The following is a 13,825-nucleotide window of genomic DNA, read 5'->3' as shown; positions in this document are numbered from 1 at the left end:
TTTGTCTCCACGCCCGTAGTGATTATGTCAATCATTATTACAATTTTAAATTTAAATTTGAAAGAATTAAATTTACATGAAAGCTGTTAGTGGCACGTTTTCATTACACTCTTTAAGTTTATAAATATTATTTATTATTTTTTTAAATAGAAAGTATTAATTATTATTTTTAATTTTATCTTTTTCTTTTGATATTTAATAGAATGAAAAGATAATTTAGTTAAATATTTTTATATTACTTTAAGACTTGGTAGGGAGAATTTTGTTGTATTTATAGTCATGCTTGACTTATTGGATTAATTGATTAATAGACTGGTGGAGAAATTTTAAAAAAATAAAACAAAATTATAAAGATTTGATAAATTTATTAATCTTTACACAAAATCTTAAATGATAATTATTTTTAAATTTAATCTTACCAAATAAGATTTGGATTAATTTAGTCTTTTATGGTGTTTATCTGAGGACAATTTTAATTTGAAAATAATTGAATTGGTGCACATTTCAATTAATACAAAAATTAATAAATGAACCAAATTAGGAATGACCATATTTCCAAGGGACCAAAATAAAAATAGTACTTTTATCTCATATTTGAATTGAGAAATTAGTTATTAATTGATTTAAGTAAATCATTTATGACCCTATCATAATCTGGTATGTCATAATAATCAAGATTTTATGTGTAAGATAATAAGAAACCGGGATTGGATTCATTATTTTTTAAGTTTAAAATAAATTCAAGTTTAATGTTCACGTTTCTCTATTTGGTAGGTAATAATATATTCTTGGTTTTAATGTTCTACGGTGAATACTGATAAATTATCTACATGCATTTTTAAAACGATGTCGTTTAAGGTTAAAAGATTAAAAAATTAAAATGATAAATACTATTATAACTATAGAATAAATTAAATTATAAAAATATCTTTATTTTCACCTTAAAACGACATCGTTTTAGGCTCAGTATAGATAACTTATCTGAATTCATTTCAAAAAAAACCCTATAATCTTAAAATAAATTCTTAATGAGGTCGATGACTTTGCATGTGGGTGTCTTTTTTCTGATCTAATTTCTTTTTTTTGTTTAAAAAAAAAATCCAATTCCGTGAATGAATCAATGTGAATTAGAGGAAAGAGGTTGAAGCGAATCAAAGATTTTTTGTGTGTGTTACGGGCCGAGCCGAGCCGAGCTTTGATCTTAACGGGTCAAGCCTGTATTTAAACGTGTCCGACTGGCCTTAGCTTGTTACCTGTTACGAATATAATATTGGCCTGTGGCCTGGTTTATTTACAAAAAATAAAAGCCTGTGTGAAGCCTGTCTTAGCCTGTTAGCATGTTAAAGAATAAAAATAAGAGAACAGAATTCCACAAAAAATCAATTTCCAGATAGAAACCTTAGCTTCCAATTTGCAGCAATAATTTACAAAGTCTACAATAAATAAATAAAATTAAAGTGAGAGAAGGTAGATAACAGGTTATATTATCTTAGCCCATTATAAAAAAAGTGCCAACAAAAATAAAAATAAAATAAAAAAAATTGATACAAACGAGCAGTGCACAGTGGAACGAATGAGTTTTTGTGAGTTTGTTTGTGTGAAGGAGGATGAAGGATAATATAGAACAGCACTAGTAATTCCATAAATATACATAAATTCAATATATATCCAAATAGCATAATATAGAACAAAATCATTCAAAAAGTCTGTTAAACCAATAAAATGGGGTGAAATAAATTGATGAGAGAGTTATTACAAGTAGTATAAAAAATATAAATAAATATTTATATACTAGGCTAGCCTGGGAGGCTCTAAGGCCGAGCTCCTGAATTAGAGCCTGAGGCCTTTTTATTAAACGAGCTTTTATACAAGTCGAAGTCTGGTTCCAACACGAGCTTTTATTAAACGAACTCAGACCTTTACGAGCCGAGCCAAAGGCCTTGAAAGCCCGTGGCTCGTTTACCACTCCTATTTCTAACTTGAAAAATGACTCCAGAGTGTAAAATTAAGTGATTTTGGTTAAATAACCTCGCTCCACTATAGCATAACTATGCTTTTCTTTTTCTTTTTTTATTTTACATATATATAGTAGATTTTTTTTTTTGATTCATAAATATATATAGTAGATACCAGTCTTCTGTTGTTATTTTTTTCTCAAAGAATAATATTATTCTGCTTTAGAGATTTGTTCTTGTGTTATCCATAAATGACTATGATATTAATTTTTTGGCTATACATATTTTGTAATGAAATGAATATATTCTATATCAAATTAATAAGCACATACACATTTAATTTCGTGTATCTTGAAAAGACCATTAATAATATCTATATATCTAGAAAAACGTTTTGAAAAAAAAAAATCAATCAAAAATAGTTGTATCTAAACAACTAACACTGCATTAATAACATCAAATTTATTATATTTAAAACCCAAACTATTAGAAGTGGTCGAGTGATTAGGGACTTGGATAATTTATATAAGATTATATGTTTAAATTTCAGTGTCACTAATGTATAAAAAAAATACATCAAGTGTTGTATAATATATAAATTTTTTACGATTAAAAATTTAATTGTTCATTAATAGATCAATTATCAACAATTAAAATGATTATTTTTACTTTTTTACAAAATTAACACCATGTAAAGGCGGAACTGGAAGAAGTGAACAAACAAAGGAATCACTTCACACCACACTAAACCGCAACATGATGTATTTAATTTACACAAACAAGGAACCAATTTTAAAATCAAATCAAAAAACTCTCAACAAAAACTCACTATCTTAAATAGTATGACTAACATTTTATGTTTATGTGCCTTTGAGAGTAAATAGAGTACAAAAAACAAGATGGGAATCCAAATACTTAACTACATCACGAGAATTATATACATATAAATTTATCTTAAAAATATAGAAAACATTCCTTAATCTGCAATATCTAATCTTTGTATCTGTGTTTCACAACATCATCTCAGGACCATCATTCTTTTGGTGACATTTCTTTTGATGTTGAGTTTTACGCTTTGAACCAGAATCATATTGCTGCACAACAAGCAATGAAGCACGTGTACCAAAGCTTGTTGAAGCTACAATATCCCCTATAACCCCAAGTTCAGGATTGTCACACCATTCCAACAACTTGGAAAAAACTCTAGAGTTTCTACCACAACTTTGTCCAACAATGTACAAATCATAGTCATTTTTGTCTAACTCATTGAGTAGTAAAGGAATCTCTTCACCTGTTGCTGTATGCACTTCTTCCTCTGAATAAACAATTGACTCATTATTGTTCATTGCCTTGTGCCTGAAGGAAAATATATACTCATCATCCATTTGTTTCTGTACCCCATTATCCCTAACTGTACATAATAACTCATTTGCATCATTGTTCATTGTGTTCTCTTCTTCTTCTTCTTCCTTAGCTTCACCTAACAAAAGTACTCTTACCACATCCAATTGAATTCCTGAATGCCCTGCCATTCTCCCTGCTATAGATAAGGCTTCGCGATCATCCGGTCCTCCAATGAAGATCACAACAATCCTCAAACTTGTTTGTAGTAATGATCCAAGTCCACGGTCGACAAAGATCACAACAGAACATGGTGATTGTTGTAGAACACTTTTGTTTATGTCACTTTGTGCAGTGTTAGTTGTTTCTAGTACACCTTCTGAGTTTAGCTCCTTGTGAAAAGGAAGGATAATTAAGCTTGCAAATTTCTCTTCTGCTACATTGTATATATCTTCATGGATAGTTTCATAAGTTGACACAACACTTGATGTCTCAAATGTAACAGCATTGTATCCTTCTACAAATTCGTCAAATGTATTGGTTATGCTCTCAAACTCTGCTTGTGATTCATAGAGTTTTTGTTCTCCACCATGTGCATTTGAATTTGAATGTTCCATTTGGGCTACAAGAAGAGCAGTGCCATATCTAGTGAGTTCAACAAGGTGAAGTGCAAATACATGTAAAGGTGAAATTCTTGTGGCATTTACTGTTTCAAGGACATGTGTCATTGCGGTGGCTTGGCAAGCATTGTGGACACAAGCAACAACTCTAAGCACTACATCACTCCTTAACTTCTGTACAGTTCTTAGCTGTGATTGCTTAAATCGAAATTTTGAAATATATAGCATTGATCAAGGGAGATACCAGCACAGTCATTATTATAATACCAAGCATCATGATTGTGAAATCATATAAGTTCAAAATCTGTTAAAAAAAAATAAACACACATTTGAATTAGCTGTAACTAAGAGCTAATGAACTTGAAAAAGGAGTATGAAATAAAAAAATCACTCCCCGTTGAACCTCAACTTAATGAGGATGAGGTCAAGAAAATACTTATATGCAGTCTTATCCTTATTTGTATATGTTAGAGAAGTATAAAACCATTAATGTAACCATTGATTATTACTTACTTTTCTGTCCCAGGCAACGCTTAGCAGGATCAATGCCATGATGCCCTTAGTGTTGAGAAGCAATCCAATGCCTGTACCATCTCGAGCAGACATACCAAAGAAGAAAGTTGTAATTAAGGAGCTTAGAACTTTAGGGATGGATAACAGCAGCATAATGAGCAACATCAAATGCCATTTTGGCTGGGTCACAATCATTAAATAGTTGATTTTTAAGCCAAAACCAGCAAAGTAGATAGGGCATAGAACCCCAGTAACAAAATCATCTGTCATTTCCATCACCAACTCAGCAAACCTCCCATGAGGTAAGATTAGTCCATAAATAAAAGCCCCAACAATGTGGTGTGTGCCAAGAAAATCTGTGATAAATGCACAAACAAAAGTTCCCATCAACACACCCATCAACTGTGGCCTGTCCCATGAATAAGAGTCTGTTTTGCGTTCAATGAAAGGAGTAAGGATAGGACGCACCACACAGAAGCAAAAAATAATGAAAACTAAGGTGCTAAGTGCTGAGAGCAATGGTTTTCCACCACTATGTGAATAAGGAATCAATAAAGTGAACAAAACCCAACCATATGCATGTTTATACTGGATCCGTGACTGACCGTCGATCTACCACTGGTTATTGCATGTTTCTCTGTGGTAACTTAGTGACATGGAGAAGTAAGAAACAAGATGTGGTTGCCAGTTGCCAGATCAAGTGCAGAAGCTGAATTTCGAGCTATGGCTCAAGGCATTTGTGAGTTACTGTGGCTAAAAATTGTACTTGATGATCTCAAAATAAAATGTGAGGGACCTATGAAGCTGCTATGTGATAATAAGTCCGCTATTTGTATAACTCATAATCCGGTTCAACATGATCGGACTAAACATATTGAGGTCGACCGCCATTTCATCAAAGAGAAACTTGATAGCGGGTTGATTACCACTCCATACATTCCCACTGGGCGTCAATTGGCTGATCTATTAACAAAGGGACTTCCTCCAAACAGATTTCAAGAACTTACTAGCAAGCTGGGAATGATAAATATCTATTCCTCAGCTTGAGGGGGAGTGTTGTAAATATTGGTTATTTTATTATTATTATTTGTTGTATTGGGCCAATCCCATTAGGTCAAGTATTAGGTCAAATATTAGGGTTTTCATTCTCTATAAATAGAAACCCCTTTGTACAGATTATTTACGCAATTCAATAATATTTCAAATACCCTTTTCTTTCAAGTATTTCTACACATGGTATCAACTATCAAGTCTTGAACTGTGTACTTACATATGTAGTGTAAAATTAGTATTTCAAATTTCCTCTCAACTTGGTTAGCTTGTTCAAGTACCATTTGAAAAGCATATTATTAATCTTAGGACATGAAAGCTATAGATAATATTTCCAGGCTTTATTCAAGTTTGATTGGAGCCTTGGAACAATGGTAAGGTTGCTCCTTGTGACCAAAAAAATCTCTTTGCAAAAATATAGGGTAACTGCGTACAATCAACCCTTGCAAGTCGTAGAGTCTTATGCACCAATTTTGCTATGTAATAATGTTTTATAAGTAACTTCTCTCATAAGTATAGAAATATGCTTTAAAAATTCAGTATCTATGAGAACCAAACTAAAATCAATCTCAGAGAGCTATCCTTGGATCACCAGTGTCCAATAAAAGATAAGGACAAATAAACATTAGGAAAATCCTTATAAAACTTTTCTTTTGGTGTTCTTTTCCTTTTTGAAATTCGTGTGGACTTGAAAGAGCATGAGAAGAGCAAACGAAATGATAAAACTTGATCACTTAAGTATAAAATTTCCCTTTCATATGGTATTTTCTTTTTTCATGGGTTGAGAGACTCCATCAATGTATGGTATCTGCTTAATTATTCTTTCCTACAGATTGTTACTTACATGCATATATTGTGGTTCATGCTTATACAGAATTTTTCTTCTTTTACAACTTGTGAGTGTCATCCATTTTATAACTTGGTGGAATAAGTTCTGGACTCCAGATGAAGAAAGGAAGCAGAGGTACATATTATTATTGCTGCTATAATTCATAGATCAGCTTTGAGTCAATTTTTATACTTTGTTCTGAGGATGAAGAAAACCTAATTGACTTCTGAACCAATATCATGTAAAGGTTATTTTTGTAATCAATAAGTAGATTAGTAAAAACTTAGCTTTTAAAATTCAGAAGATCATGCACTAGATGGTTCAAGATTTTTATGTGACATGAAAGTAATCCACCAAGGTCAACATTATTTTTTCCATGTGGCAGCTGCATATCAATTGTTTTACTAATATATATTTCATAAAGAACTTAACTTAGTCAATTATCTGAAAATGGTATGACTATATACTGTACAGAAATTAGAAAAGCAAACTCAATAGTATAAAATTAATCTGAAAAGACAAACTTGAATTTAGGCTATGCTACTTGGATTTTAATATTAACTTTATGTTGCAAAAGAAAAAGGGAGAACTTGTTTAGCTTGGAATTGGACTATGTCATTGGTTCATACCCACTGAATAAATGTAAAGGGGAAATGAAATTATACCTTGGTGGCTGAGATGAGATGATCCATAATGGAGTGGTAGAAATAGAATTAGTTAGAGTCACTGTCACTATTTGAAAGTATTAAAGTACGAAAATGCTGATTGAAAATATATTTTAAGTAGGATAAGGTTCAAATACCTTCCATGTAGTTTGCTCTACAATCACTTACCCCTCCAATCTTTTTATTATCACTTACCTTCCTTCTGGTTTTATTTTTTCCCTTAGAAAATTGCATAAATGTTATAGCTTGCTCCCTTCTTCCATGACTCTCAATAGACTTCTCTCTTCTTCGTACTATATAATATAAAGTGTTAGATTGTACTTGAAAATTGATTATACTGATTTTTCTTACTATGTCTACACCAACCAAATCCGATATGAAGTGTGTTATTTTACTATGACATTCAGATGCTGTGTTGTTATCCTACTTAACTTGGCAAAAAATAAATAAAAATCATAAAATCTAGGCCAAATTACTTAACAACCTATGCTCCTAAATTAAGAATGAGTAATTTAAAGCTTATGAATCATAAAATCTAGGCCACTCTAACAGTTTACTTTCTTGATGGAATATAACTTCAAAGCATAGATAACCCATAATAGTGTGTTTGACATTATTTAACATCAACACCATTTCTTTATGCCATTAGCTTTAATAGCAATGTCTGTATTTTGATACATTAGCATCTTATTGAGTTGGACTTTTTATGTCAACGTTGTTTTATGTTGCCTCTATATGCGGAATTGTCTATTTGTACACATCATATGCCTCAAGATCTTCATGTTCTCTCAATATATTTTTCGTCACATGGACAGCAATTCTGCTTGCTGTTATGATGACTATATCCTTAAATTCAAAGGTCTATTTTGATTACTTAAAGGGAAAAAAACACACTTTTCATCTCTTAAACTTTACCCTAAGTTTCTTTTTTGCCATACAAGTACATTTTATTTTATCATGAATTTATCCTAATATTTTAATTTGCATGAAATCCATTAAAATCTATGTTTTGTCACTTAAAATGCTTAATTATTACAGGTTAATAGAGGCCTTTTATCCTCAGGAATTATGGCTTCTTACATTGTTTTCCTTTGTTGGTGTGCAATCAGAAGGTCAGGATTCTAACCCATACATCTCTATAATGGTTCCTTGGCTCTTTTTGAAGTTTCCTTTTAGGCATTATATCAGTTCTAATCAATATTATAGAATTTTTATCATGCATTGATTATGATATCAACTTCTCATGTTAATAACCTAGAAGAATGTTTACTTATTTGGTTTTTATATCTCTATCTAATACTGACCTGGCTGAGACTGATAAAACCACCAAAGCATCATTTGTACTAATCTTTTTAGGCCTATGATTCTTTGAGAAATGCTAACAACACACTTTTTTACATTATCTTTTCAATAATCTTTTTATTGTTCTTTAAAATTCTAAGCAGGCCCCACTAATAAAGAGTGGGGTCAGGTTATTTAGTAGGGCTAACATAGAAGTTGACATGATAATAGAGTGCTGAAAAGAGAATTTCAAAGAGTATTGCTAACATTCCTCATGAACTTGTGATCATCATTAGTTACTTGTGAGTTCAATATTTTAGTTGTAAAATTCTTAGTAAAAGTGAAAGACAGAACACAGTCAAGTCATTTGTTGCCAAGAACTGACAACCACTCTAGCCTCTACCAAGCAGAAAGATGAAATTTTATTCGTAACATGAATTGTTTCTTTTTTATATGTAAATAGTAATTAAAGGGTGAACTAAATTTTACCCCCCTGAAATGCTAAATCTCTGTATGTACTACATCCATAGCATAATCTTTATTTTCACGAAGTTCCTTCTTTGGAGAAAATGTGATGTATCAATTTGGGTTAATGCATGATGATTATTTATAGTAACTCAAGTAGCCATTACACTATGATTAGCATGTATTGAATTTGATGCTTAATAATTGGAAATTATAGCAGATTGACTTTTAAATGTTGTCTACATGAGTAATCATAAAATTTTTTGCATGAAGATTAGATTCCTTTCTTACATACAATGCAATTCACTTAGCTATGGCTCATGCCATAATTATTACTTTGTTTTTGCTGAGGAGGGTACATTTATATTTACAATTTCCATTATAATATATTTGATTTTATATGTGCTAACTTGATCCAGTGTCAACTTCAAATCATAGATTTTATGTGAAAATTTTGAATTTTTTCTAGAGATGGTATATTTATGGATCTCCATGATGGAATTTCAGTGAACCTACCACCATAAGATGTGAGACAAAGAACCAAGAGAAAGAAAATGGTGGTTGGATAACTACTATACTTGTAAGTTTTTCAATATATCTTAATGTTTAATTTGAAAAACCTTTGTTTACTTCCTTTAAACTTCCCTAGAGTTCAAAAATCTACGGTCTTCTATAATATATGCAATTATCGAGGTTAAAAGTAGTAGATTTTCTATTTAAGTGTTGGCAGAATGGCCACAATGTTTAAGCAGGTGTCTCTGTCTTCAATTTATGATGTGAATTTAATATAATGAAACAAGAACATGAATGTGTCTTTTTTCCTTTCAAGTGAAGTAATTTGGGATGCATGTTTCTACTACTTGTGTCTGCAACTGCAACTCTAGTAAGTTAAATTTCTGTTTGGATACCTGATAATTAAGAATAGAGGAAAGTCACTTTGATAGGATCTTTAGGCACCTACAGATATGGTACCAAGCCATGTCTGTCTTTCCATTTTTAGCATCACAATACCAACCCAACATAATTGGTTACATCTTTGTAAGAATCAGCAAAACAAAGAGCGTCTAAGAATTTATTTCTGTCTTTGACTTTCTATACTTCAATTGTTTGCTGAATCTATGTTTAAATGCAGTGTTCTAAAGGATAGAACTACCTACAAGGATAAACAATGAAATAGAATTAGATTTAGACATTTTAACTGATCATTTTACAGTAGTTGGTACTTAATGTTCAATATGTTTTCTTGCAAGTCTAATCAATGCTCTTGTTAGATTTTCATTTAGGACTATGCAGGCATTTTTTTGACTCTTCACTGTCTTTGGAATTTTTTTATTTGTTATTTTATGAAATAGAATTACAATATACATATTCTCAAACTATGGATGTTTCTTTGCATGCATGAGTGCTTTAGTCACCCTATGATTTTGTGCTATATACTGTTCTCCTAACAGGGCTTTCTTATTGCCATATTTGCTATTGTGATGGCTGCCTTTTCCACAGGCATTGATTCAACATGCTTTCAGGTGAATCACTCTTCTGAGTCTTCTCAATTAAATTCAGAAAACTTTCTCATTGCTTCAAAATCCTGTTCTTTTGGACATTAGGGAGTTATAAAGATCCTTTCTTTGATCTAATAACAAGACAACATTAGACCTCAAACATAATGCAAAGTTGAAGAAAAAATTTCTATAAGTTACTAAGAAATCTAGGGAAATTCATTCAATAAGAAAACCAAAAGGATTAGATCATATTCCTTTCATCAACTTTTCAATATCCAAACTGGAATCATTTAATCTAAGCCACTTCCTTATTGTGACAGAATGATGTTTATCAATTCCCCACTCATTGAAATAATTTTTTTGTCTTTTCCAGTTTTCCAGAAACAAAGTTGAACAGGAAGATGATATTCCTTACAATTATGGATTTTTTCATATGATATTCTCCTTAGGGGCAATGTACTTTGCAATGTTATTCATCAGTTGGGATCTGAATAACTCAGCCAGAAAGTAAGGAACCTAATTAATGACATGATGATTCAGTGCTTTAAGTATGATGATTTTTTATGTCTTATATGCTCTTCTCTTGTATAAATCATGCACATTTCAAACCTAGGTGGAGCATTGATGTTGGCTGGGCAAGTACATGGGTTAAAGTTATCAATGAGTGGTTTGCAGCAACAATTTACAGTAAGTGAATGATTATTGCATACATAAAAACATTTTTTTCCTAGATTTCAATGGCTTTGACCCTGATCTTGTTTTTATTAATAAAACAACTGTTATAATTGAGATGTACATATAAACATCAAAACATGTTACTAGTACTAACTAGTAGTTTGATAATTCACCCATTTCTCCAACTCATATTTTATTTGCTTTCAACAGTATGGATGCTGATTTCCCCAGTTGTGAGACAGGACAAAGTTATGGATAATGATGGAACTGTGCAGGAGATAGCTGACTCAGTTATGGCATGATTGACAATGGAAAATTTATCAATATTCTTCCTTTTTAATTTTTTTCTATTCCTTCAAAAAAAATTTGTTCTTTTAACCCTGTTAATCTTCAATGGTTGAAAGGCAAAACTCATGAATGAAATAAAATGATAAAATATTTTCCTTTGGAGACAGACCTCAATGAAATATATTTTAGCATTGGTTTTCATTTGACTCATTTTTTCCTTGTAACCAATATCATTTCACACTATTTAAATCCAAATCATGCTTAGTTAGGTTATAATCTGATGAATATACATGTCTTAGAAGATTTTCAACAAACAAAAATAAAGTGAAATGACATGAATGGGCTTCGTGAAAAACATTATCTTACACTGAATTGAAGTTCAGTTCATGTGAGTAATACAAAAAAATTAAATTCTGTTATATTAAAAGTTCAGCAACCAAAAGCTCTCGCTACAAAGGAGAACAAGCAACTACATAAACCGGGTTTCTATTCCATGCTATGAGACAAAGAATATGTGAATCAATTTACAAAAAAAAAAGAATATGTGAATCACTTATCCTTGCCCTTCCTTTTCTTATCCTTGCCCTTCCTTTTCTTAGAGGGACTGCCCTTCCCTTTTTTGGAAGGACGCACCTTCTCAACAACCTTGTAACGATCAGCAGTAATCTCTGTCAACCACGACCCGGGGAAAATGTCCTGCACAAAAATCAAAAATCAAAAATCAAAATCAGAGTGTTAACAAAAAAAAAAAAACTACTGTGCTAAAAAAAACTAAAGCACTAAAAGACTAAAACAAACACAAAAATATTAAACATAATGAAAAGGGCATAAGCAACCAACATCTAATTTGTTCTGCACAACTTTGGGCCTCTTGTTGGGTCTGCGAGGTGGGCGACAACCCAACATCTCCATGAAATCATCCTCAACCTCCTTCTTGGATAACTCCACGTGAAATTTCACCTTATCAGAATTACACTCTGCTTGCTTTTTTCTCAAATTCCACGGCTTGACAGGTTCTTCTTCGTTAGCCAAAATCGCTTCTTTCAACCTATCTGCCTGATTCTTGAGATCAAGCGTGAGCTTCTGCCTCACTGCTGCAACGCCATCCTCATCCTCGCCGGAGCGTCGCCGTTTCGAACGCCTCACATACACCGCAAGCTTCTTCTCAGGCTTCGACTCCTTCTTCTGTGTCGCCATTGATTCCTCAGTCTTTGACCCGGAAACTCCCGCACCGTCAGCAGCGCTAGTGCAATTGATGTTCTTCTCAGGCTCCGACTCCTTCTTCTGTGCCGCCATTGATTCCTCAGTCTTTGACCCGGAAACTCCCGCGCCGTCAGCAGCGCTAGTGCAATTGATGCTCCTCCTCTGGGTTCCCCAATTCAGGAAAAGGGAAGGGAACGTGAAATTGTGAAGAGGGTTTCTCATGTGACTCGTCGCCATGGACTTCGGCGCCGGAACCTCTTCAACCAGACCCCTCAATACCATTTACGGGAAGAAAAAGAGAGCAAGAAAAACAGACAGTGAAAACAAGAAGGAAGAATAGAAAGAAAAAACCACACTGCGCCCAGTGTGGTGTTGAGAGCGCAAAGGAAAGCAAGGGAAAGACAAGGTTTGGTTTTACAAAGTAATTATGCGTGAGTGTGAGTGGTTCTGTTTTGCAAAGTTGCCGGGAAACGAAACGAAACTAAACTTATATAAGAGTGAGAGGAAGGCAAAGACAACGTTTTACACGTGTGAATGTGATGGGTTGAACCCGAAACTGTAAAATAATAGAATCTTAAAGAATTATTTGATAATATTTCTTTTAGAAAATACAAAATAAAGGAAGATTTGATTTTGAAAACAATATTCTCTCCTCATATTTGTTTCCTTATTCCCCTTTATTAAAATATATTTTTTAAGAAAAATCTAAAATATTCATAAAAAAAATTAGAATCTTAAAGAATTATTTGATAATATTTATTTTAGAAAATACAAAATAAAGGAAGATTTGATTTTGAAAACAATATTCTCTCCTCCTATTTGTTTCCTTATTCTCCTTTATTAAAATATATTTTATTATTTAAAAGCTCTAATTATCTTTAACAAAAAATATCGTTGCATTGCATCTACAAAGCGTAAAATTCGGATACGGGTCTCATCTTGTTTGCTCTTGATTGAATCACTTATCTCTAATAGTATCACAAATTTGTAGAAAAATAATATTTGCATTTTTAATTTGGATCTTTTCCATCTTCTCCCCCCTATACTTTTACATGAGATTCAATGACAAACTTCAATTCAAAGTTAAGGACGTTGATGATAAGATAATCCTAATACCTGATTTAAGGGAGAGAAACTAATAAGATAAAATAGTATCCTAACAAGGAGGGCAAAACAATTAATTTAATGCATTTTAATTAAACAATTACGCATTTATTGCAGTTTCGGGAATAATTACGAATTTATTGCACACTGTCATTTATGCAATTCGAATCACAATTTGAATTATAGAATGACTAAGATTTAACTAGAATCATATCTACATTTGAATTATAGGATGACTAGAATCTGACTAGGATCATATCGGCATTTGAATTATAGGATGATGTTACTATTTGCATTTAAGTTTAGATTTGAATCATGACGTTATTATTTGTAATTT

At 32.1% G+C, this 13,825-nt stretch overlaps 1 protein-coding gene and 2 pseudogenes across 1 annotated transcript; 1 reads left to right on the top strand and 2 right to left on the bottom strand.

Annotated features, from left to right (window-relative positions):
* Positions 1–2,813: 2,813 nt before the first annotated feature.
* Positions 2,814–5,763, bottom strand: LOC133312987 (cation/H(+) antiporter 15-like; annotated as a pseudogene).
* A 500-nt stretch (positions 5,764–6,263) lies between these two features.
* On the top strand, positions 6,264–11,195 carry LOC133312985 (uncharacterized; annotated as a pseudogene).
* A 535-nt stretch (positions 11,196–11,730) lies between these two features.
* LOC133312984 (uncharacterized) lies at positions 11,731–12,666 on the bottom strand. The gene is made up of 2 exons (XM_061514282.1): positions 12,022–12,666; positions 11,731–11,877 (listed from the first exon to the last, which is right to left on the bottom strand). Exons 1-2 carry the CDS (start codon positions 12,664–12,666, stop codon positions 11,731–11,733), a joined length of 792 nt encoding a protein of 263 aa, XP_061370266.1.
* Positions 12,667–13,825: the final 1,159 nt, after the last annotated feature.

Source organism: Gastrolobium bilobum, unplaced genomic scaffold, assembly GCF_033153095.1.
Source record: "Gastrolobium bilobum isolate Gb01-03AN ecotype WA unplaced genomic scaffold, APGP_CSIRO_Gbil_v1 utg236848, whole genome shotgun sequence".
Taxonomy (NCBI): Eukaryota; Viridiplantae; Streptophyta; class Magnoliopsida; order Fabales; family Fabaceae; genus Gastrolobium; species Gastrolobium bilobum.
Note: the sequence above shows the minus strand (reverse complement) of the source record. Positions and strands in the feature narration are given on the sequence as shown.

Excerpts from the sequence above, each read along its gene's own strand:
- LOC133312984 (XM_061514282.1), bottom strand. The coding sequence starts at position 12,666 with ATGGTATTGAGGGGTCTGGTTGAAGAGGTTCCGGCGCCGAAGTCCATG. Across the intron at positions 11,878-12,021 it reads TTGTGCAGAACAAATTAGAT|GACATTTTCCCCGGGTCGTG; the intron begins GTTGGTTGCTTA and ends ATTTTTGTGCAG.